Below are 25,808 nucleotides of genomic sequence, written 5' to 3'. Positions count from 1 at the left end.
ATGATCGATGTTTCGGCCGAGTAATCGATGACTCGACTGTGAGAACGCCAACAGTCAGGAAATCGATTTAAGTTCGGTTTAATCGATTTCACGGCTCATTTGATCTTTTCCCTTTCTCTCTTCTCCTCTCATTCGAGATTTCTCCGTCTCCCCATTCCTCCGACCACCGTCATCCGGCCACAGTTCGTTGGCCACCGTGATTCTTGGTCACCACCACCGTCGTTTTCCTCCTTTCTCCCTTGCTTTTTGGTTACCATGGCTTCTACCATTTTGCCACCGTCTTCTTCTACAGACATTGCGGGTTCTTCTTCACACCCTCCATGCAGGTGTGAGTATCCTTCTTCCGACGAGGAAGTAGTTGAGGTGTTTGTCCCATTCGATGTTTCTATATACATGCTTCCTTCGCATAGGTTAGGTTTTGGCGGATTCTTGCAGTACTGTCCTCCTGTTGGTGGCCCAGACGCCGAGTGGTTCGTAGAGAGCCTGAGCAGCACTTGAGCGTCCTCAATATACCAGTAAGTCTCTTGAAAAGTAAAAAGTTTACTTTAGTTTGGAGTTTAATTTCATATGATCAAAGATGAATTTTATTCTCGGGATGAAATCCCTTTTAGCTAGGGGCATGAATGAGAAGGACTCGTTGTTTGAGTCGAATTTGTTTTGCTAAAATAATCGTGCCCCCCTTTTTAGGCAATGCATGCTTTTAAACGTTTAATCTGATGCCCCTAGCTTTTTATTTGTTTATGTAATCATGAGATTAATCCCTGTTTGGATCTATGCGGAGAAATAGGAGATTGGAGGCTCGTGGTGGAGGCTGGGAGGTGCACAAGTGGTTTTTGACGTTGCCAAAGCAGGCTCAGGAATTGGTATGTGCTGCTGGTTTCGAGACATTTGCTCAGGGCCTCAATCTTCCGAAGATTGATTGGTGTTTGATGACTTCACTGGTTGAGAGGTGGTGGGATACCACTAACACGTTCCACTTTCCTTCTGCCGGTGAGATAACAGTCACACAAGGTGATTTCTCTCTTCTGACTGGCCTGCGAGTAGGTGGAGTCCCCCTTCGGATTGATCCGAAGATTTGGTAGCAGGAAGGATCTTTGGAGCGGTTCTTGGGCAAGGTGCCCCCTCTTCACTCACGCGGTCATCTTTATGTCTCTTGGCTGAGCAAAACCCTTATGAAAGCCGATATTCTGACACAGGTGAGTGTCGAGCAATTGCCATGGGCCTTTCTCCTCTATCTCCTTGGGCAAACGTTGTTTGCCAACAAAGATGGTTCGGTGCATATGCAGTTCTTGGCCCCTTTGCAACATTTGGAGACCGTTTGGGAGTTTGACTGGGGGGCATCCGCTTTGGCCACTTTGTATGGCAATCTTGGAGCTTGTTCGCGGGACAAGAGTTTCATTCTCGGTGGTTGTTACAGAGTGCTCGAGGTATATTCTTCTTTCCCTTTCTCCTTTCTTGTTTCGGTTTCTCCTGATACTGATCCTGTTTGTTTATCCCATTTTTCAGTTCTGGGCTTTAAAGCATCTCCTCCAATTTCCTCCTAACACTAAGCATGAGGATGCGCACTATGTTCCTCGCTAAGAGCGATGGTTGGCGGGCCAACGGAAGCAGCGATCGCCAGTTTTGAGCCTTTTTAAGTGGCGGCGAGTTTTGGACAGATTGACGGTCGATCAGGTACGTCTCTTCTCCCTTTGCATTCCTTGTCTTTAGATCTCCATATCCTTGTGTCATGGTTGTTTTGACTTTGTTTGTAGGTGAGGTTTGACCCGTGGAGTGATGTACCAGAGGACGCTCCTCTCGCACGCTCCTGAGTTTTGGACTATACTCGCAGCTTGCTTGAGGGTCCCTTTTGCCGTGCCTGGTACTTAGGTGATCGAGTGGCTAGACAGTGGTGCCCACGCGCTAAGGCGCTTCAGTTTGTTCCTCCTCCACCTCTGACGTCAATGAGATCTACTTCCTCAATGTCCAAGGAAGATTTGAAGAATGCTCAGATCAGAGATTGGGCGGGCTTGCTTCTCCAGGCAGGTGACTACACAGAGTACTGCCGTCTTTTCTTGGCTCCAGCTGCTGCAGCTCCTCATGTTGCTCTTGTTTGGCCACAGGCCCCTTCCTTTGTCTCTTTCCACTCTGATGATGGAGAAAAGGAGCGCTTGATGCTTGCCCTTTGTTCGACCCAGCTTTACACACTACCAGCTGGAGTTCCCTAAGTATCACTTTATTTTTTATTTTGCTTTGTCATTGTATCCATTGTTCCAGTGTTTTGAAATACTTGGTTATTTGCACAAGTGCCTGCTGAGATTGTACAGGAATGGTTAGGTGTCTATCAGAGTGCAGAGGTTTTGATTCGGAGACAGCGTCGTCGAATCATTGAGGTATGATCATTTCATAGGTTCCTTTGCTTTGTATCCCTTCTTGAATCTGAGTATTTGTGTCCTTTTCCTTGTAGCTAGAGGCTGAGCGGGTTCCAACTGCTAGTGGAGAGGATGTGGGAGCCAGTGAGCAATTCTTGTCCTCATCTCGGAGATTGTCTCGGAGACACTGTTGTGATTAGCTTTAGGAGTTTCTCTTTTCATGTTCATAGCTAGCAAAGAGACAAGCAAAAACATGTATTTTGTATAGTGAAAGCAACCAGAATGATGATTTTGTAACCAAGTTTTTATTGAAATGAGAAATGTCCTTCAAATGTTTTGGGTATGCATGTGATAGTCAGAACATGGCTTTTTGAACAAGTAATTGTTGTTTTCTGAATATTCAACTAGAGTTTGGAGACATATAGAAATTCCTGTGAATATGAACTGTCGGCCGAGGAATTGATCACACGGCTGAAGATTTTATGTTGCGGCCGATTCATCCAATCTACGGTCGTTACTTCCATTTTTCGAAGGGAGCTGGATTTTGTTTTAGCCAAGTGGCATCCTCTTTTTTCTGCCTTCTTATGTTTCGTTTTGATTTTCTGCCTTTTGCTTTTGTCATGTCCTATAGCCTCATTGCCAAACTTGGGAATCTTTTGAGATATCTTGTTATTGTGTAAATGACCTTCAGGTTAGAGGGGATGAACAATAATTCTCATGTCTTTTGCCGTTGCCAATTCCTTGAGAAAAGCATACTCATCTTTTGCGAGCTCAATACGCAGGGTTAGCTATGCCTATCATTGAGTACAAATCTATTGATGCTTTTCTTTCTCTCCAAATGCTTGGGCCGCATCTCAGTGTGAGATTGCCTACATATCTCAATCAGGGAATCAGGCTTTTTACGTAATTCCAAAATCACCACCTTTGAGGTTGGGTTTCCACTCTTGTTTTTTTCTTCTTACATGCTTTAAATTTTGCCTACGTTACCTAATGGAGTTGAGTCCCTAGCGAGCTTTTGAATGCCTTAACTTTTGCCTAGGTTGTGCTTTTGCAGTTTCTTGTCCTAGCAGGCTTTGCTCTTACTTTTGCTTGGGTTCTTGGATTACCCAACGAGCATTTCTCACAATAGGGTTTCTGTGTTTTGGAGAGGAATTTTGGGGAGATATTTTTCTGAGTCTCCTATGTGTTTGTACTTTCATGATGGGCAAACTTACTCTAAGTGTTCTCACGGAGATAACGTCTTCTTTCTAAGTTTTGACAAAAACCTAGTTTCTTAAGCAACTAAAGTTCATCATTTCTTTCATTTTGTCGGTGACACAAAGAACTTGATTCCTTGAAGTTTCCCTTATTTGGCAAAGAGACTGTAGCGCATGGCAATTGCAATTAGATTATTAAATAAGCATAGTTTAGAAGATGAAATAGGAATTCACTTGGCAGAAATAAAATGCCCAAATAAGGGTCCAAAATATGTCCTAGTTTGACTTAGAAAATAAAAAGCAATGTTTAATGTTCTTTGCCATGTTATGACTTCTCAGCTACTGCAGCATTTCGGGGCCGTTTCCTTTGCCTTTTGCAACTTTATACTCTTTTCCACCCTCTTCTTTGCCAAATAGAGCCTTTAAACTTGATCCATTTTTGAAGTTCGCATGGTGGCTACCTTTTTGAGACATGAACAGTCCCCAGATGGAAATATCTGCTCGGGTTACTTCTCTATTGGTTGCGCAGTCATTAGCTAATTCCATTTGATCAAATAGCGACGCCAAAGAGATCCCATCAAGCGGATCATATTCTCCTTCCATTTCGTCAAAGCTACCTTATTCTGTTTTGTATGGATCTGTGCATATGAAGTCTAGATCTTCTTCTTCTGCCCATTGACTATAGTCGCACTCGTCGTATGGATTGACCCATGTCTGCATTTGGAACTCCTCCACTTCTTCTATAAGGTTGATTGTTTCCTAGACAACTGGAGGTGTTGGGATTCTCGGGCGATTGATGGGTACCACTATTTGGGCAGGTTCGAAGCGGGCAAGCCTTCTCATCATGATGACCCTCTCCTTTTCCTTCTTCCTGTTTTCAAACCAGATACGCAACCAATCATCATCCTCCACGAACGGAATGTCGGGATCCTCCAAATTGTGTTTTGCCCAGGAATGCTCTTTCAATTTCCTTAGCTTTGCTTCCTTTGCTTATTCTTCTCCGTCACTATTGTTAGACATGTCGAGATCGATCACTTCCGATTGATCAGACTCATTATTTTCTTCTTCCTCCATCATAAAACATCCATCCTCCTCTGGAAAGGTCAGGGTTGGCTTGGCTTGGGTGCTTTGGACAATGTATTGGCTGGGATTGTATATGAGGTTGTGAGACAAAGTTATGAGATTGATATTTTAAGGTGGTTCGGTATTGTGGGGTGGTTTGGTTTATGCATCAGGCTGTAGGGGTTTTATGGTTCGACTATCAATGAGATCTTGAATGTCATAGCGAAGTCGCATGCAATTGTTTGTTGGGGTCATGGTTTGGGCCATAAGGTGGCTGAGGAGGTGGTTTGTTCAAAGGTTTAAGATGCCCCTGACGGCTAAGAATAGTTAAGGCTTGGGAGAGAGTCATGTAGAGAGGATTAAAGTTGTGGCGAGGCCAATTTGAATTTCGGGAAGGATTGGCTTGGAAAGGGTCTTGTGGCAAGGTCGAATCAATAGTGTTTATAGAGGCATGAGATGCGCGAGTTGGGAAGGTTTTCTTGGATGGAGAAGCTTCTTCCTTCCCAATGAGTCCCAGTTTGATCCCTTCTTCAATCTGTAGCCCAGTAGCATGTAAGCACTTGAACTCAATTATAGCTTAAGTGTAGTTGTGCTTTAGATACTTAGGCTACAGATTCTTGACAACTATTCTTACTTGATCTTCCTCGGAGGGACGGTTCTTCATCTTGGCAGCCTTTTTCTCTCCATCTAGCCACAAAGGTAACAAAGGCTTCGTTCGACTCCTGCTTGGTCATCTCCAAATCTTGGGTGGTTAACTCAATTTGGACATTGTATGCGTACTGCTTGACAAAAGCATTGGCAATTTCGGGCCAAGTTTGATAATGCACAAATTCCAAAGTGAGGAACCAATCAAGGGCGCTTCCAGTGAGAGTTCGCTGGAATAGTTGAGCAATGAGCTCGTCATTCAAGCCCATTGGCTTCAAGGTGTTGATAACATGGCGGACATGGCTGGTAGGATTGCCTGTTCCATTGAACTTCTCAATGTTTGACATTTTGAATCTTTCAGGCAATTGAGAATCTGGGAAGAGGCAGAGTCCCTCAAAGTCTAGAATTTGGTCCCCCTGTGAACGGACTAAAGCGTGTTTGATCTCCTTAACTTGTTTGGCCAATTTAGGGTTCCCTGTTGTTATTACTCTAAGAGGATTCTCATCTTTTATCGATTTTTCTTCGTCCTTAACACATAGTTATTGATATCGTTCCGTACCAGCTGGTACGTACCGTTTTGACGAAGAACCGGTACCCTAACCCCCCAATTTCGTTCCGGTCCCAATACCGGTCGGTACCGGACTTTTCGGTAAATACCGACCGGTATCGGGATACCGGAAATTCCGGCCGAAATTTTGCATTTTTTTTTTTTTAAACTTTTTCTGGTCCCAAAAAAACAAAAAAAAAAAACGTTTTAGGCCTGTTAAAAAACGTTTTTAAAAATTTTAGCAAAACATGGGCTTAACCATAGTACATGCGCGAGGCTTAAATCCCGGATTTACACCCCCATGCTCACGAATAACCCGTGACGTGCACCTGGTTAATTGGTTTCCGAATCAGTTTTTTCAAATTGCCTTCGGCCACGGCACATTTTCCCGAGCGCGCGAGACCTCTTATTGGGTTCTCATTCACAAGATCACTAGTGTGCAAAGTTATTTAAAGTGGAAAAGAGTTTTGTAACTAAGCAATGTGGGACTAGAGAATCTCTAGTAGAAATATTTTATGATGAATTGTATGATATGGGGGATTTTTTTGAATTATAATTATATATAATTATTATATATATTGTAGTTGCGATAAATCCGAAACGGTACCCGGTACCTAACCGGTACCGATACGTACCGTACCAGTAGGAAAACCGGTACCCTGTCCGAAACGGTATGCAGAACTATGCCTTAACATCTCTTGCTGCTTTCTCTCCTAGCAAAGTAGCGATTTGAGCTTGGAGATCGGCAATAGTGGCGTCATTGTCTGCCATGAAAGTGAGAGGATTGCTTGGTGAAGCTTGGGATTTGATAGACGATTGGGTTTGTTGAGAAGATGACCGCGAAGTCCCCGGAAGTGATTGAGATTGTTGCGGTGAAAGTGTTTTGACAGCCGAAGGTGACAAACGATATGCCTGCAAAGACCTCTATGTGGCGTGACTTCGGGTGTTGTAAGAATATAAAATTGGCTGTGGTTGCTTTCTTGGCTTACCTATCGTGTCTGCTTTAAAGTAAAATACCTGTAAGTCAGTACTTGGCTGTATAGGGTTAGGATTTGGGCTGAAAATCCCAACCTTTCTGCACAGAAAAAGATGTTACAACAGCAGTTTACATAGGGTGTGAGGAAGAACTTCAAAGCAAAATGCAGCAAAAATTCTTAACCTGTGGGTTCCTGCCTTATTTTGATAAGTTTTATGGCTCTCTAACACATGTAAGGTTTGGGTAGTCTCCAGGGTGCTCCGTTGTCAAAGAGCACCAGTCCTTTCGCCAGCCCATCATAGGCGGTGATTGGGTGATTTCCTTTTTGATTTACCACTAGTTACAATTGACTGTGGAGTTTGCTAAAACCCCTAACATAGTCCGTGTCATGCCAGGATATTAGGTGAACGCAACAAGGTTGCCGGCTCGATGCAAACGTTAAATGAATCAAATAAAGTATGCATTAGTCCCATGTCAAACTTTCTGGTTATGGCTCTCAATTCTCCAGCAGAGTCGCCAAAAATTGTAGACACCTCCCGAAAGTGGAGTATCGCCATACAGATTGATCATCGCTGTTTGTTTGGTTGTTTGCTTCATAAACCAAAATCGTGGATATTCACATGGTTAGGAACATCGCCAAACTCATCAAAACAGAGTCGGCACCTATTTTATAAAAACTAGGAAAAACAGATAGAGATTCCGGATACGGGAGCCAAAGGTACAATGAGGGGAAGGTGTTAGGCACCCCTCTCTGCCCAGTCGTGAGACTGGCCCATGGTTGTTCGACATAAGATTAATACATGCACTATTTAATTCTAATACATAGTCTGTTTATTAGCCTTTAAACAGTTAATGGTGAGCCAAGACAACAATTAAAATATGCATCAGAATAAGCAGAATAAAACAAACTGTCCCAGGGAAATGGATCTAGCGGCCGGTGAATAGATGTCACGGCCGAGAGATCCTCATGGTTGATGTACCGGCCGATGGATCGAAGACCCAACTGATGTTCTTCCTCACACCAGACTTTATGACTAACAGAAGATCAGAGAGCTATGATTAAACATAAAAACAAAAAATAAATTGGACCAGAGGCCCAAGGCCTCACTACCTTAATCCCTCAGTGGCTTGATTGTTTCGGATTGAAGGTGATTGACAGATTGCTTCTCGAAACCCTAGGTTTAGGGTTTGAACTTCGGGGTTTGATAATGGATCGCGGCTGCCTTCGGGAGGTTGGGGCTTTTGCAGTGGGTGTATGAGAGAATATATGTGCAGAGTTTCGTGGCTAGAAAGAGCGATTGGACATATTAATTTCGGAACCCTAAGGGCCCTTTATATAGGCAATTGGTGACTCACTCTGGCCAATCAAATGGCGTGAATCAAAAAGAAATTATAGGGTAATAAGATCTCTAGTCACGATCTGCTGCGTAGACCGAACGCATTGGAGTATGGCTGCTAGGGTTTGAGGATCGGATCAAATTTTTTTACAAAACGTTTCAGAATCTGGAAAATAGATGATCTGGCGGCCGAGTGAACGATTGATCGGCTGAAGGATAGACCTGGCGAGTGAAAGATCAATCTCTCAGGGAGATTTTCAAGCAACAAGTTTCACGAGTGAAGAAATGATGTTGAGGCCACGAGATCGATGTTACGGCCGAAAGAAAGATTCTCCTAGGATTCTGTATTTCTGTCTGAAAGGCTATTTGGCTCTAGATTGGGTCCTCTAAATGGCTAGAAGTACCTACCAAAAGTCTACAGGTTTACGAGAAGTCAATCAGCAATCACTGTATCCATATCATCATCAGGATGGTCCCTAAGGTGGAACTTGAAATAATCGTTAGGTCAAATTGGGGTGTCTACACATTTCGTGCAATATCAAATAAAAAACGCTACAAAGTGGAGGACATTAAGCACCAAGATTATACAATCTTGGGCGCTTATCAACCATAACTCGGTTACTTTCTTGGTTTATTTACAAATATTCTGATTAAATTTTGTTTCAAGGCAAATTGAATTTCCCCTCTTCCATATTTGAGCAATAGATACCATAATTTGGTTACTTTCTAGGGATGAGAATTTACCTAGACCATATTTTCACTTTCCATATCTGGGTTTTGAATATAGTTACCTTATTGGGATGACACAATTTTTAAATACTGATGGGAAGCCACTGGTTTTAGCATTGAGCAAAAAACACTTGTTTTCTACTTTGATAAGTTGAACCTAACATGGTAAACCCGAAGTTTGTGATTGTGTGGGTAATGGCAATGGCTATGGTTTATGTAGTGGTTGGGTGGGAACCAGCACGTGCAACATTTTATGGTTTCCCTAATGGTGAAGAGACTTTGCGTACGTCTTTTTCTTTTTAAGTATCTTTGTTTTTCCGTATTTTAAGTAGGAGTTCTGTCTCTTTTGAAAAAGCGTTCAATTTTTGTTAAAAATAATTTTTTTCCCTTTTTTGCATGGTTTTAAATTTGGATGTTATTTACTTTTTGATTCTTCCCTGATTCTTCCCGAAGGGAGAAATCGAAGAACTTAAAAACACATATACGTACTGTCACATAGATAAGGTACAAAAGAATCCACTAAAAAAATTTAAAGGCCAGCCCCAAAAAGTAAATTTTGACTTAATTTAGTCTTGACAAAAATATTTCTTCTTAATTTCAGTCATTTTTCTTGACTTTTCATGTATTTTTACTATTTTGCTCATTCTTCTTAACTTTTTGTGTACATATCAATTTTTAGTAAAATTTATAATTTTAGAATCAACTCTAGACCCATATTATTTTGGACAAAACTACCCTTGACTATGTGACCTGTCAATTCTCATAGCAAATTAACATAATATTTCAAACAAAAATATCCCCGCCAGTTCACATAGCCTGAGTTAACATATAATTTTGGACAAAAAATACCCCTAAACTAAGGCTATGAGAGCTATATTTTTGGAATCAATTCCTAAATCATATTATTTTGGACAAAAATAACCTTGGCTATGTAAACTAGCCATGAGAATTGCCAAGTCTCATAGTCAGTTCTATGAGAGAGCTGCTCAGTTCTCATAGAAAACTAGTTGTGTGAACTAAGTTATGAAAACTGGTTATGTGAACTGTCAATTTTCATAGTCAGTTCTATGAGAATTGTTAGTTTTCATAGTCAATTCTATGAAAATTGGTTATGAAAAGTGACTGTTCTCATAGAGAACTAGCTTTGTGAACTGGTTATGAGAATTGAACTATGTGAACTGAAAAATGCATAGTTCACATAATCTTACCACACACTAAAATACACAGTTCTCATAAAAAATATATAATTCTCATAGAAAATACACGGTTCTAATAGACAGTTCTCATGGATAATACACAGTTTTCACAGAAAAATACGCAGTTTTCATAGAAAAATATACAGTTTTCATAGAAAAATACACACACGAACAAAAATTGAACAAAAATAAAAAAGTAATCAAAATCAAATATAGTTATAAATGTTCTCACCGCCATATCTTAAAAAAATAATCAAAGTAAAAAATTAATAATTCACATAGGAAATAAATTGATTTAGAATTGAATTTTTAACTGCCAAGTCTCATAGTCAGTTCTATGAAAACTGCTCAGTTCTCATAGAGATTTGGCTTGTGAACTGACTATGTAAACTGAAAAGTACACAGTTCACATAGTCTTACCACATACTAAAATACACAATTCTCATAAAAAATATATAATTCTCATAGATAATACACGGTTCTAATAGACAGCTCTCATGGGCAGTATACAGTTCTCATAAAAAATACGCAGCTCTCATAGATCCCAACCCTTTGTTTTAGCTTAGGTTTTAAAATAGTCCTCTACATATTATTTTTACCCAATCTTTTTAAAATAGTCTGACCCATATTAATTCAAACAAAAATACCCTTGGCAATGAGAACTATCTCTATGAGAACTGTCTATGAGAATTATCTCTATAAAAACTGTCAATTTTCATAGTCATTTCTACGAGAACTCCCAATTCTCATAGTCGGCAGTTCTCATAGAAAAATTGGCTATATGAATTAGGCTATAAGAACTTGCTATGTGAACAAATGCACATAGCCTTAACACACACTGTTCACATATGTGAACTGCGTAGCTCAGATAGCCAACTGCACTGTTTGTTGACATTCGCAGTTCTCATATACAATTCAGAATTCGCATACACGGTTCACATACGATTTGCATATACATTTCAACTATATACAGTTTTTCATTTACACTACCGAAAACGAATCTTATAGCGGGCAAGGAGTAGAGGTGAAGCTTCTACCTGTACATCTTGCCCCAAACTGTTATCATTGAATCATCTGGACTCAGAAATCTTTCTTATTCTAACTCTAAATAAGAAGTTTTTCTCATAGGATAGGTACAGATTGGTTGGATTTTCAAAAATTGAGAGAATACAAAACTGCTCCCCCATTCAATTTTGCCCGAAATTGTTTTTCTCATAAGATGATTCGTTGACTCGAAGGCCGCGGACTCGGAGGAGAGAAAAGATCGCGTTGAGGACGAGCCGTTAGAGTCGCCGGAGATGGACGTCATCGGGGAAAAAACGGTTCATGATTTGAATATCAACGGCGACGTTGAAAGGATGATTAGTCCTCATTCGATGCTGCTAAAGCCCGAGGCACCACTGGGGTGACGTGCTCTTCGCCGAAGGCCGCCGCCGTCGATCAGGATGTTCATACGGGAGAAGAGCAATGGAAGAGGCATGTTAGGAGTGGAACCGGCTGTCGTGGGGGAAGTCCCCGGTGGGATCTGAGGGGTTCTCACCCGGCCTCGTCACCGACGGCATGATCGTCAGGAACATTGGATGAGGCGGTGCAGAGGGGGTTCCAGAGTGAGATAGGAGAGAGAGGATTTGTTCATGACCGCGAGATGGAATTGGCGAGCGAGCGGAATAAAAAGGGCAAAAAAGCCATGACATAACATATTCGAATCTAGACAGGTTCGGGAATAATATTCAAGTTGAGATCAAACCATACATAAAAAATAGGGCCAGCCTCTAATTTTGTATTAGAGATGCTACATACACTATCATCCATTCACTACACCATCCACTACATTTTGTGTGGGGCTCATCTTGGGTCCCAAAAAAATACAGAAAAATATCCATAAATTTTAGACTAATATTTTATGAGGCTCTGTAAAAAATCAGCTCCAACGGATACTGATAAGTATTATTTCTTGATTTGTAAGGCGAAACTGTTCAACTGTTCAGTTGCGCCCCTACGAATCAAGAAATAATACTTATCGATATTTGTTGGAGCTGATTTTTTTACATGGCCCCATAATATATTATTTTAAAACTTATGAAAAAAAATTCTGTATTTTTTTGAAACTCGAGGTGAGCCCTACAAAAAATGTAGTGGATGGTGTAGTGGTCGGATGTAGTGTACCTAGACTTATTGATTTTGTATTTTCTTCACTGACTTTTTTCAATTTTTTTTTTTTTGCCAACCATAATTGGAATTTCTTTTAAAATAAGTTTTAAAAAAAATTACCAAAAACTGCTAGCTAAGAGCTTCCAGAAAAACAGTGAGCTTTGAAGGGTGTACTAGTTGTGACTTTTCCCTAAGATATAAGGGTGAATTGGGTAGGGGCCATTGTCCTACCCAAATTCAAACTTATTTTGCAATTTAGTTGCTAATTTTTCAAAGTCCTAAATTAAGCTCATTTACTCAAGATCTTTTTGCTATAAATATATATTTTGTTTCATGAAAGTGTCTCAAGCCCAGCTTAATTTAGGTACTAACTTTTGTGTAAAGAATCTGTAACGCCCCAAATTTTGGAAACGTTAAATAGATATTTTCATTGAAAATCTAAATAGAGTCTGGCTCAATATTACATCATAATTCTCACAATAGTACTTTTATTCAACAAAAGGAGGGGAAACTAGGGTTCCTATCTACTGCTCCGCCTGCTCCTCCATCCTAGCCAACTCCTCGGCTCTGAAAGTCTCCAAGGTGTAGAGTTCTCCCTGTTCATTTACAAAGTCTGACACATTATACCAGCGTCGCCACCAGTATAATATGTCAGGGTCTCCAAAGGTAACACCATGAGCTATGAAAGCTCAGAAGAATAATCTCATACCCGCTAACTCATAACTTACACATAATATGGCATAGAATCAGTGAGATCCACATAGTACTTGCGTATTTAACAAAACAATTAATAATGACACATCCACATTCACTATTCAACTAACATTGGTGTCCGTGATTTTTGAGTTTCTCCTACGCAATATCTCGTAAACTGTGTCTCCATTTTCCACTTTTCATTTTCCAAATCAACATTTTCAAAATCATTTTTTTACACACCCAACCTCGGTTCTGCTGCTCCGGGTTCCCGAGTATCCGCACAATGGTACCGCCACTTCGAGGTTCCCATTGGCACATAATTGGCATTGGCACCTCTCCGCGGTAACCAAGCAACACACCCTACCTCGGTTCCACCGCTCCGAGTTTCCCGGTATTCGCATAATGGTTCCGCTGCTCCAGGTTCTCATTGGCACACAAAACACACACTACACAATGGGCTACCACGTCCGGCCACATTGCGATTTCCAAAATATTTCACCTTTTCAAAACACATCTTTTCATTAACCACACCTTAGGTGTCATGTTTCTACTTTCTCGATTTTTGTGTCTCGTATTCATGCAACGGCTCCGCGGTAGGACTTTTCACATACGTAATCATAAATCATTCATTGTAATCTTGAAAGTAAACTAGCAAGATCATCCAACTCTATATTACTAATCATACTCAAACCACTACTTGAAGCATAACGCCACATGTACGAACGCCTTTGAAGTGAAAATCACTTATACTTTACAACAAGACAAGTAATACAAATAATTCATAACACATGCACATAACCATCTAAAGATTAAAATATTAAGGGCATATTTTCGTAGTCGTCTCTTTAGTTTTACGGTTGTCTCAATTTCGTCCCTCTAGTTTCAATAGTCTCAATTTCGTCCCTGTAGTTTGTTTTACGTTCCAAATTGGTAAAATCGTTAACACCGTTAATAAAACTAACGAAAAAAATATGATTAAAAAATTAAGTGCTCTAATTTTCAATCCGGATGAACTGGTGCGAAGATCTTATTTTTCTGATCATTTTATCTTAAATAGTCATAATGAATTTTTGGCTCTAAGGCATTTCAATGAGCACCCTAAGAGAGCCCTGAAACTAAATAAGGAGTCTTCGGGTGCTCGTTAAAAGGCTTTAGAGCCAAAAAAAATTTACAACCATCTATGATAAAATGATCAAAAAAATAAGATCTTCGCACCGATTCAATCGGAATGAAAATTGGAGCACTTAATTTTTCAATTATATTTTTTCCGTCAGTTTCGTTAACGGTGTTAACGATTTTACCAATTTGGAACGTAAAACAAACTACAGGGACGAAATTGAGACAATTGAAATTAGAGGGACGAAAATGAGACAACCGTAAAACTAGAGGGATGACTACAAAAATTTGCCCAAATATTAATACTTCTATCAATGATAAAGTCTTGTCTTTTGAAAAACCGTTCCTTCTTCCTTTGTGGAAAATTTAAAACAATACATGTTTATTAGAGTAGAAGTCGATTATTCCAACATGCTCATACTTCCATTAGCGCGAATAAGTTTACTAACTATCATGCATTTCAAACCTCATAGGCGATAGATAATCTTATATACTTAAAGATAGGGTATAAAAAGATTCTACGTTATACTTTCCAACATATGGTTCTATGTTATACGTAAAATTAGTGGACAAAGGGACTCTACCTTACTTCTTGACAATTGGTCGATTTTGAGAGTTAGTCGTCGGTTTTGCAAATCGGCGGCGTAACGGCTCCGAAGTGCTTCTAAAGGAAGAGAGATGGGTTTTCTCTTCCTAGAAACAACTTTGCTAACTAAACTAGACTACTTTAAAGATCTAGGGGTGGTTTTTGGAGGTTGTTTGGTGGTAGCTCTCAAGAACTTCAAGAAACTTAAAGAAACTTGAACTTTGGAACTAAAAAAGTTTAAAAATTCTAGAGAGAAGTGAGAGCAAACAGTGAAGGTGTGAAAATGACTTGTAATGAGCTTGCTATTTATATGCTAAAGCTCCCTCTCTCCTCTCCCTCACCCGAATCTCTCTCTCTCTCTCTCATATCTTTGATTTTTTTTTTCTTCCTTTTGTCATGTCAAGGCATGGCTTGATGGGTAGGTTGAAGGGTAGTGTACAAGTAACCATCAATGGAAGACTAGATTTTGTACTTTGGGTAGATTTTAGGAAGATTTGATGAAGGAAGGAAGGGATGGTTCAAGATTTGGTCTAGTAAGTTATGTATAAAAGGACAATGGTGGATAGATTTGACTTAAAGAAATGCATAAGTAAATCATAACAAGGTACTCTCCCAATCTTCCCCATATCTCTCCATATCTTTCACTAGTACAAGGTACCTATACATATATAACTATGCATATTTAAGTATATTTAAGTACATAGGAAATCTAGTCTAAATATTTTATTGGCATGACTATCTTTTTATTACCTAAGGGATAAAACTTTCCCTAGTAGTTATTAACCAATGGTTAAGACTTTCCTAGAAAATCTATATGTCCTTTAGACATATATAGGCATGCCTAAAATAATCTATGAGGTACATATATCTACATATAAGTACCTAGAAATATCTAGAGAAGATATGGTCAAGATTCCTAGAAATAAAATAAGCTAAGAAGTACTCATATCTATATATAACCATATATGTGTACCTAAAAATCTTAGTACAATATTTTTGGAGGTCAATGGCAAGTCTAGGTTTTCTATTATCCATGGGGTAAAAATTTTCCTAGTATTTATTATCCAATGGGCAAATGTTAGGAGTATGGTCTAAGATTCCTTTAGAAATATAATAATGACTATGAGGTACATGTACCTATATATAATTTAGGTGTACATAGCAAATCTAGGAAAAATAACTTTATAAGGTTATTTGTGTACCTAGGAAATCTAGTAAAATATCGTATAAGGTACATATATCTATATATGTCCAAGTATATATAGAAGTACACAAGGTACTATGTAATCTAATAGAATTTTCAAGTATCCAATAAAAAATTATAAGGTCGAGATTTTCTAATAAACTAATCTAATAAGCACATGTTCCTATTACATTATTATATTAGAGTACTTTAGTACACATATTTATATATAACAATATCTTTAGAAAATCTAGGGCAATAGATTTATAAGGTACATATACATATTTAAAATATATATATAATCACATGGAAAATCTAGGAAATGACTATTTAATAAAATCCTAATACTTGTTGGTAGACTAACCTTATTATCCAAGGGGTAAAGTTTACCCTAGCATGTATTGACCAACGGTTAAAGGAATGAGGTATTATATACTAGAATAATACTTGAGATGACTATGCTTATAATAATCTATGAAGTATATAGGAATAATCTTATATGTGTACCTTAATAAATCTAGAATGGTACCTTAGGTGGAAAATCTAGGTTTCATATTGTACAATGGATAAAAGTTTTCCTAACTTTTATTGTCCAATGGGTAAAGGTTCATCTAGGGTTAGGTTTCTCCAACTAATTGGTTAGAATCTAACTATACTTGCCAAATAGAATCTTTAGCCAAGAAATATAATTTAGGAGTCTCAAACCTAATTATGAAGGATTATTAGAAACTAAAAAGGAATTTCAAAAGCAATCCAAGTAATTTAAATAAAATTCAAATATTTAACGAAATTTTTATTTACCAAAAATCAGGGTCGTTACAGAATCAAACACCAAACCTGTTTGAAAAACTAATATGAATCCACAAGATTATGTAGTATATGTTAATCTCTATGTCTATTACTATCTGTAATCGTATAGCATTGAAAATATCTGTGAATTTTTTCACAGTATCTTAACAATTCGTATGAACTTTTTCTCTCTTTTCTTGATTTACCCATATCAAGTTTATATTTTAATATTTTTTTTGACGATAAAAAAAAAAGTTCATATGAACGACATCAATAAGTTCATCTTTTATATTTTATACATAAAACTTTTCAAATAATATTTCTTCAATTCAATGGTGATACCATGCATCATGCATGTTTCCATTATGCCCACAAAATAGTGAAAATACCTTCTTATTATTTGTTTTGTGCAGAGGGAGCTTGTGGATATGGAGACACAATCAACTGATCAAGGTTACGGCCTCCAAACAGCAGCCCTAAGCACAGCCCTTTTCAACAACGGCGCCGCGTGCGGTACTTGTTTCGAGATTTACTGCGCAAACGACCTCCAGTGGTGAAAAAACCCGCCGTCTCAATCAAAATCACCGCCACCAATTTCTGCCCACCAAACTACTCAAAAACAGTAGACGTATGGTGCAACCCTCCCCAGAAGCACTTCGACCTCACTTTACCAATGTTCCTCCGAATCGCCTACTACAAGGCCGGAGTCGTCCCGGTCTCTTACCGGAGGATCTCGTGCGTTAAGCAGGGGGAAATGAGGTTTTACATGAATCCGAGAGGGAATCCGAATTTCATTCTCGTGTTGATTTGTAACGTGGGAGGAGTTGGCGACGTCGTTGCCGTGAGGGTGAAGGGATCGAGGAGGACGAATTGGATTCCCATGCAGAGGAATTGGGGGCAGAATTGGTTTACGTCGACGCCTCTGAAGGGGCAGGGGTGTCGTTTCAGGTGACCACTAGCGATGGGAGGACAGTGGAGTCGGATAATGTTGTTCCTCCGTTTTGAAATTTCGGACAGACTTTTGAGGGGAAGAAGGCCCTGCAAAGCACCCTGTAAGGCGCACAAGTCATCGATTGGCAATGAATGGTTTGATATAATTTGAGCTTCTACAAATCCTACTCATCCATTGTTTGAATGAAAATCCAAGCAGTTCATTGCCGAAATGGACGGCCGGATTGGCCGGACTACACGTGTAATACGGAAGGTGCACTATAGAACCTCGGGTCCGTGTAAAGGGAGAGAATTTTCATACTCCGCCCCCCTTTTTGTGTCCTTTTTTTATGTTCGTTTTAGTTTTCAATTGTTTATATCTTTTAATAGGAATCTCCAAAAATATGCAATATGGATCTTGTTTAATAATTTTCGATTAGGTCTATAATACAAAATTTTCAAAATTCTAAAAAACATTATAGATTGCTAGCAGTTAAAGAATGACACGAATAACGAAAATGGACAAATAAAATGGAACGAAGAGAGTATCTGGTTTGACTTTGGTAACTGATTGTAATGCTCTGCTTCATTTCGTATAAGCTTCAATATATCTAACCACATTCAAGCAAACTTGTTTGGGCTTTTTACGCATTACAGGAATGGGAACCGGGGGTGTACTGTGCAATCTCAACCGTCCAAATGTGTTTTGGATTGTTCAGATTTAAATGAAACTTTTTCGGACCCCAGAAAATTTCAATTAAATATGGACTATTGATTGTCGAGATAAACAGTTCGGATGCTGCACAGCAAAGTCCCTGCTTCCACGGGAATGTTTGGAATGTCTTACTGTTCATTTTTTTGTCAAACACACCATGGAAGCCCTGGAAAAAAGTTTTCATTACCACATCACACAACAACAATAACAATAGCAGAATTCATACAGTCCCCAATTATTGGGGGTATGGGCTGGGCCGCAGGAGAAGATTGGAAAAAAAAAATTCAAGAAAAACAGGAGGACACGGCACCAATGAAGAAGAAAGATCGCGGAAAGACAAGAACTAGGTCTTCATTACCGAAAGAAGAAGAAGATGGTAAATTGGAAATCTAAAGTGAATAGTGATTTGCGTAATATTATACGGTAATATACTTAATTATCCTTTACCATCAATATTCCTTGAAAATTTTGCCCATAAATTCATTCATGATCCAAACACACTTCTTCGAATTACTAAATACTACTACTGTAAATTACTAGCCCTGAGTGCACAATCAATAATTGATATCATTCCTTGAGATGCATGTTTATCCCTACAAATCCATGATCCAATTAAGTACTACAATATTCGTAACATGCACGTACGTTACTGAATGCTAAACGCGCGACTAGCTAATTGCGAATAATGCGCACCCTCTTTTGTTCCCCATGCTTGATTAATTCAAGTCTGCGTTTCGCAAGACAGCTAGGTAAATTAGTTTTCCCTTCGGAGTTGAAGCCAACAGCTGGATCCTATAGCGACAAAAGAGGGGGAAAAAATATATAGATACTTATTAGTTTCGACGACATAAAGTTCCATGTCCAGGTTTATGATGAAATTCTTAAGAGAGAGAGCATGCATGCATTACCCGCAGAGTGTTAGCGGTTCGCTGTTGAGAAGAAGAGCCATCTGAAATGAAGGAACCATTTTAATTAAACTTGTTAGTTACTATTTTGTACAATTCAACCAAATGCACCTTCATGAACAGGTATAGATTATACCTCTATCCAATGAGTCATGAAGTTTTCTCTTCGCCTTTATCATATCACTTACAACAGTTTTGGCATCAGATCCTGCAAAACAGACTCCAAATTTTTCGACGATCAGAGAGAGATAGAGAGATTATTGGGCATGCCAATCTATGGAATAATAACATGAATCTGGCCTACATTATGCAAAATGGCTTAAGTTTGTTGTCTCTACAGTATTTCTTTGGTTAATAGCTTTTATGGCTTCCCCCCCCCCCCTTGTTTCTGAACTATTTTCGAGCGCGCGTTTCCATAAACTTTTTTCTTTTTCGATTCATCTGACGAAAAACTAGAAAATGATCCCTAAAAAGCGAAAATAAGCCGAGTTGGAAAAGATGAGTGAAAACGTTTCAAAATAAGCCTTTTTTAGGGTAATACCGAGAAGTGATTGAATGGCAGAACGCGCTGCCAGCTGCTCAGCCACTTTTTTGCTTTTGGCCACTTCACCGGTATAGGTTTTACCATCAAAAACCAATGAAGAGACAAAAACTGGTTGCGGATTTTCTGACGGGGGAGTTGTATATATGGGAGGAGTCAAGTTCATCTTGGTAGCAAATTCAAGCAGTATAGACTTGCAGAAGACGGTGTCCTGTCAAAACCAAAGAGGATTCCATAAAATAGTATCTGCCAAATAGCTAGAAACAAGCAAACACGCAAACGAACCGGAACATCATTTTAATGAAGAAATTGAATAAGCTACAATCATAATTCTAGCAAGTATGGTAATGATCACAGGACACATTTGCTAGCTCACTGGCGATTAAGAATTTAGGATTTTCACCTAATATAAATTCGTGACGCAAGTACTATCTATTCCTTCCAAACTTTGAATTCAACTTTAATACCAACAACAAAAAAAACTTCACATTCAACTCATTATTCTACACGCCAATTGCCTAGTTTATGATTTGCCGTTATAGCTTGCAAATGTTACAAAATAACCTCAGCTATTTAGATGTGCAGAAAAGTCACCAGATTTACTTCATAGAAATAAAAAACCTGCAGTATCCCAACCAAATGTGGATGATTTGGTGCCTATAGATCTATATTCAAATCAGATGCTTTAATCTAGATAAGCAAACTAAGTAAACGGGGCCTTAGTACTGAATGGCAACGCAGAGGGAAGGTGCGGATCAATTATAATGCAACTAGACTCAAAAGGGTAAAAGTAGCAAAACAGAGAACTGAGCTTTCGCGAGCAATACCCCATGAAAGAGCAATCATAGTACAAATAGGCTCGCCACGAAAGCCAATTAAGTTGAACTGATACCTAAGTTTTATGAGAAATCAAACACAAACCTGATGAATAAGCTTGCATCTTTCGTCCTTTATCCTTCTCATTATGCAATCAAATGCATATTTCGCCACCTCCTGCTCGGCTTCCTTTTTATGCGAGTACATTTGCTTAGACACATACTCTTTCCCATCAACCAACACGGCTGATCTGAACTTTGGTGCATGAGGAAATCCTTCGTTGGTACTTTGATAAACTGGAGCCGGTAAGCCTAATTTCTGAGTGTGTTCTTGTAATTGGTTCTTATGCATCAAGTGATCTGGGAGGTCTAAACAAACTAGGCATAAGTTCTTGTCATCAACGAGAAAAGAATCAGAAAGGCAATCTATTTGTATGACAAATACAGTGAGCCTCATGCTATACAAATGAAAAGCAAGCTGACTTTTCAATTTTGAGCCACTATCAAAGGAAAGAAATTTTTGCAATTGTAATAGCAAACAAGAGCGAAGAAATATAAAGAACAACGTGTCTGGTGTAGAGAATGAGCTGCTATAATTAGTTGGCTAGTCTGATTCATCGATGAAGTGAATGTCGCTAAGACTGTTTCGTACCAGACAACCACACGCATATGTTGTTGAATCCAATGCCTGTAGTAGTAAGAACCATATACATCTTCGATTTCATCTATTCGCCGTCCATTTCCTTGACAGAAAGTAGAACTTCCAAAGTTACTCTAAAAGCAGAACTTCCAAAAGTACTCTAAAAGCATGGTTCTCTAAAAGTACTCTGCCAACTTGAATTCAAGATTCATAATGAGTCTTGCTTCCACTCATGGAAAAATGTCTTAGTAAGGCTCATGTACTTCTTTCAAGTCCACGTAGTTCTTCTATTAATTATCAACTTCCAATCAGACCCAATAAGAACCCATGTGTGACATGTCTTATATTTTCTCACAACCCGAAAGCCAGCAACAAGTAACGAGGAAAGTAAGATAAAATCACGAGACCGAAAAGAACGGAAAATTTGCATTTCGAAGGCCAAGATTGTATCTGAAAAGCCTCTCATGTATATTCAATTAAGGCTTATGATCTCATCTCCTTTGCGTTCTATCTGATTTAGCAAATTATTCAGAACCCAATAGATAACTTAAAATTCCAAGTTATAAGTCCCTCTCATCAGGTTTGAGGAGTTTATATGACAAAAGTCCAATTAGGGCCTAATCTGATATTCCCACTTTTCGCCTTAAGGGCCCAATTGATGGGGGGGACTTAAAAAGCTCTGTTTGATTTGGTTTGGTGTCCTTCTGGGGGATGTTGCTGCCAAGCAACACCGAGCAATTGACGGCTCGGATCTTAACTGAGCAACGGACGATTCAAATTTGTATGCGCTCAAACTCGATCCGAGCCGTCTGTGCTGAGATGAACGGCCGGATCGGCCTCTTTGCACCCACTCAGCAGCATTGGGCCACTAGCCTAATACACATTAACTCATGAATGGACTAATGCTCAGAAAATTTTACCATGTGTAACGAGTCCCACACTCTCCCACTGCACATCCATCCTAAATTACAAAGCATATTGTCACCAAACCAGCTCTCAAAGGCTCTATCATGCAATCTGGGACTGTTTACACTTTTGCAGCATAGCTTCTTTCTCTCAAATGGAAAATTTTGTTAGGATAGGTATGGAACGGGGTCGGCTTCTCTCCGTAACCCATCGGTCAAAACCCCTCTGTATTCAGATTTTTTGGGGCCTACAAACAATATCCGAACGGTTCATTTAGCAGGACTTTGTGATAAAGAACATGTCTCAGTTGGATCAGATATCAAAGGATATGTCAATAAGTTGCATTTTTAATAAGCAAATTATAAGGTTTAAGTTTAAAATGTGTTTGCCGTTCATTTTACGTAACAAAACGCAAATTGTTCTTATGTCTATTGACATCCGATCAAACCGGCTTTTTGCAGGCATATATGTTATTTTCCACTTGTTCTACGAGAGGATGGTTCGGATCATAGTTGTGTGCCGGGAGTTGGCTCATAAAATAAGAGTACTGAGGAGTATGGAGAGGAGATGCTCCCGCACGGATACACCACGCGTTTTGGTATTGCAAAGATCAATGGGCTGCGACAAAACGATTTATTATTGACAGTCTAACCAAACCAAACTGAGCCTTAATTCCCAATCAATTGGGGTCGGCTACTATTATTGACCATCTCTAGCGGCAAGATTAATCTCAAAAAAAAAAAAGTTACCATTCTTTAGTCCAATGAATCCCTACTCTTTAAAAATGCATATGCATCGCATTTCTATCAGAAAAAAAAGATCTTATTCCCTCTGTTTCACGAACACTTTCAGGAACGTTATTTCTAGTAACTGCCTAATGAAATGTGAACGTTGGAATTTTTAACACAAGAAAGTTCAAATCCTAGTAATGAGAGAAGAAAGTTTGTGGGGGTAGTAAATAAAAACTTACCGTTTTTGGATATATATTGAGGAGGAGTCATTTTAGTGGAGCAAATTAATAAAAATTGCACCAACCAACGTCCCTTGGCAAGAAACTACAAACAAATCACGAAGCCTCTGTTTGTGAGCTTACCAAGAAGCTACAAACAAAGGAAGGAGAGAGAGAGAGAGAGAGAGAGAGAGAGAGAGAGAGAGAGAGAGAGAGAGAGAGAGTTTTAACTGATAGGCATGTAAAAATTGTGAGCCCATTATCAAAAAAAGAGTACAGAAAGGGAATTGACTTTGTTCCCAAAACATCTGAATAGTTCCGGTAGTTTCTTCTCTTTAACCGGCCTCTCGTAAATAAAGTTTACGGTGGCCAGTCTTGGCCGTTTAAAAAGTGTTTTGGACAATTTAGATTAAAGACAAATTATTAACGATAAGAAATATTTTTTACCCGTAATAGTTTAAAAACGTATCTTAATCGTTGATTGCCGAAATGGACCGGTGACATTGCGCGGAGCTATTCACGGCTAAGTTCCCCTCTTCTTTTTGTTTTGGGTAATTGCATGACAATAGAAGCGTGAACTTGTATGCACAAGGTATTAATTACTACATCGAACATAAAGTTCGTTTTTTGGGGTAAATTATTTTATAGAAATGGCCCTCTACAAGTCACTTGACAGGGAGAAAAATCCCAAAATTTTTAATCTAAGAAAAACTCCTCAAATTCCAAGTCATCAACTGATTTTGGGTCTGTATGAATAATTTTAAATGAAAATAGCTCATCGTATATATACACAATTTCGTATCTCTTGAAACCTAGAAATTAATAATATATCCTAATGGAATCTATTTTTCACACATGTATGTCTTCTTGTATGAGAATGAAAATATTACTCCCTCCGTCCCTAAATAAGTGTCCGGCGCGCAAAACTAGGCGTTCAAAAAAATGCATTTGTTTCGTTAAAAAAATTAATTTTTTTTCACAAATCAATAGATAGCAATGAGTTCTATTAGATTGTGGAAAAAAAATTAATTTTTTTAATAAAAAATATGCCTGTTTTGTAAAGCTTAGTTTTGCGCGCCGGACACTTATTTAGGGACGGAGGGAGTATTATAGAGGCTGGAATACATGTGTGATTCAAGCCACCGCAAAGTATAAATCATGTGTCTGTCACTAACCAACCCATAGAATAAGAAGATAACATCGAGAATGTACATCCTCAAAGTGAACCTAAAGATAACCAACTGTGACTCAGTTGGTCAGGGCTCTTACATCTTCACTAGAATGTTAAAAGTTTGAATCTTCCCACTTACGTGTGAGTGTTCTTTTATTTGCATTTGTTGAAATTATTTCTTCCCCTAATGTGACTGGTAGTTGGATTAGGCTTCTAGTGATTGTGGAGTTTTTTCAATTTTATGTAATTCTTATACTTGTATCCTCCCACAGCTTGAAAAAGAAAACTAAAGATACTCATCGATTCCCAAGACAGGGGTGGTCTTATAACTTTTATTAGCAAGAAAAAAAATAACAGAGAATTAATACACAATAATTTGAAAAGATAATTTTCAAAATGGGAATCACGAATGAAGTGAAACCTAAGGTCTCGTTCAATTGCATGGAAAGCATGCGAAATGATAGGAAAATTACCTTTCCATTAATTCTATGTGTGATCAGTTACCAAAAAAGTTATAGAACCCACAACTTCAACTTTCTTACTAAGAAACACTTTCCTTCAAAATAGGTCTTGTCAAAAGAAATGAATTTTAGTTTTCCTGTAAGATTTCTAGTCAAAAGAACACACACACAAAAATAAATTTCATCTTCCTATGCTTCACCTCACTCTACTTTTCCTGAAAATTCATTTTCTGCACAACATTCTCAACAACTGAACGCAGATGATTAGAGATTCCCGAGCTAGGGTGGTTTTCTTGGGAGGGGGAAAAAAGAACAGAGAATAGTTAAACAAGCAAGTATTAATTTGAAAAGATAATTTTCAAAATGGGGATCGCAGATGAAAGTGATGTACAGAATTTGAGGAGTTTGGGTTAGCAAATGATCAAAAGGCAGAGAAGTCAGATCGAGTATTTAGAAGCCATTAGGATATTACGTGGAAGAGATCCGAAGGAAGGAGTGGTGAAATTAAATAAACGTAGATTCAGCAGCATAATTTATGGGCATTGATAATGCCTCTCCAAATTTATAATGTCACTCCTCAGAGAGTGGCAAAATCAATTAATTTCATATAGGAATTGATAATGCCACTCTTCAAATTGATAACTGCACTCCCCTTTGAGAGTGGTATTATAAATTCGAGAAGTGACATTATAATTTCCTAATTTAAATCATATGTGCACCGAAGAAAAACAAGATTCTCTCACTAGTTATATTTTATTTTTAATTCATAGTTCTTGTTCCTGATTCGCTTGTTAGTTGTCAATGCTTTAATGGGATTGAATTCTTACACGCATCGAGCTCTATAAAATGAACAGTATGAATCACATTTTTAAACTCAGAACAAGACCCTATAAAATGAACAGTATGAATCACATTTTCAAGCTCAGAATAAGGCCCGAACAGAGGGCATGGCATCCGGCTGTCCCACTCCGGTTTTCTCAACTCATATCAAAGCATATCCCATGATTTGCCATGACACCAAATTGACCTCCTCTTTCATTTCACATAATCTGCTACTCCCTCCGTTCCTTTCAAAATGTCTCACTTCGTAACTTCAACTTATTAAAGAAACATCGTCATTACACTTTAAAAGTTACAAAGTTCGATGCTTGGAGACATAATCAATATATTTTTACCCACTAATTTTTCAAAATGAAATAGGAGTATACTTTTAGG

At 38.6% G+C, this 25,808-nt stretch overlaps 2 protein-coding genes and 1 pseudogene across 2 annotated transcripts in view; 2 read left to right on the top strand and 1 right to left on the bottom strand.

Annotated features, from left to right (window-relative positions):
• The first annotated feature begins 1,329 nt into the window (after positions 1-1,329).
• The window catches only part of LOC131299194 (flavonoid 3'-monooxygenase-like), a 78,332-nt gene continuing 53,853 nt past the window's right edge, over positions 1,330-25,808 (top strand). Inside the window, exon 1 of the mRNA XM_058324807.1 lies at positions 1,330-1,339. The gene's annotated coding sequence lies outside the window, so the exon portion shown is untranslated. The remainder of the gene's footprint in view (positions 1,340-25,808) is intronic.
• On the top strand, positions 16,889-17,578 carry LOC131299196 (expansin-A23-like; annotated as a pseudogene).
• Positions 18,878-20,971, bottom strand: LOC131298680 (double-stranded RNA-binding protein 4-like). The gene is made up of 5 exons (XM_058324156.1): positions 20,573-20,971; positions 19,652-19,862; positions 19,247-19,318; positions 19,114-19,154; positions 18,878-18,997 (listed from the first exon to the last, which is right to left on the bottom strand). The coding sequence occupies exons 1-5, from the start codon at positions 20,921-20,923 to the stop codon at positions 18,878-18,880; spliced, it is 795 nt and encodes a 264-aa protein (XP_058180139.1). The 5' UTR covers positions 20,924-20,971.

The sequence above is a fragment of the Rhododendron vialii genome, chromosome 8a, assembly GCF_030253575.1.
Source record: "Rhododendron vialii isolate Sample 1 chromosome 8a, ASM3025357v1".
NCBI lineage: Eukaryota > Viridiplantae > Streptophyta > Magnoliopsida > Ericales > Ericaceae > Rhododendron > Rhododendron vialii.
This window is presented reverse-complemented; position numbering and strand designations above follow the sequence as displayed.

Coding starts and splice junctions, on each gene's coding strand:
- LOC131298680 (XM_058324156.1), bottom strand. CDS start 20,923: ATGAGGCTCACTGTATTTGTCATACAAATAGATTGCCTTTCTGATTCT. Junction 19,319..19,651: donor TGCCATTCAATCACTTCTCG/GTATTACCCTAA, acceptor TCTGTTTTGCAG/GATCTGATGCCAAAACTGTT. Junction 19,155..19,246: donor TCATGACTCATTGGATAGAG/GTATAATCTATA, acceptor CCTTCATTTCAG/ATGGCTCTTCTTCTCAACAG.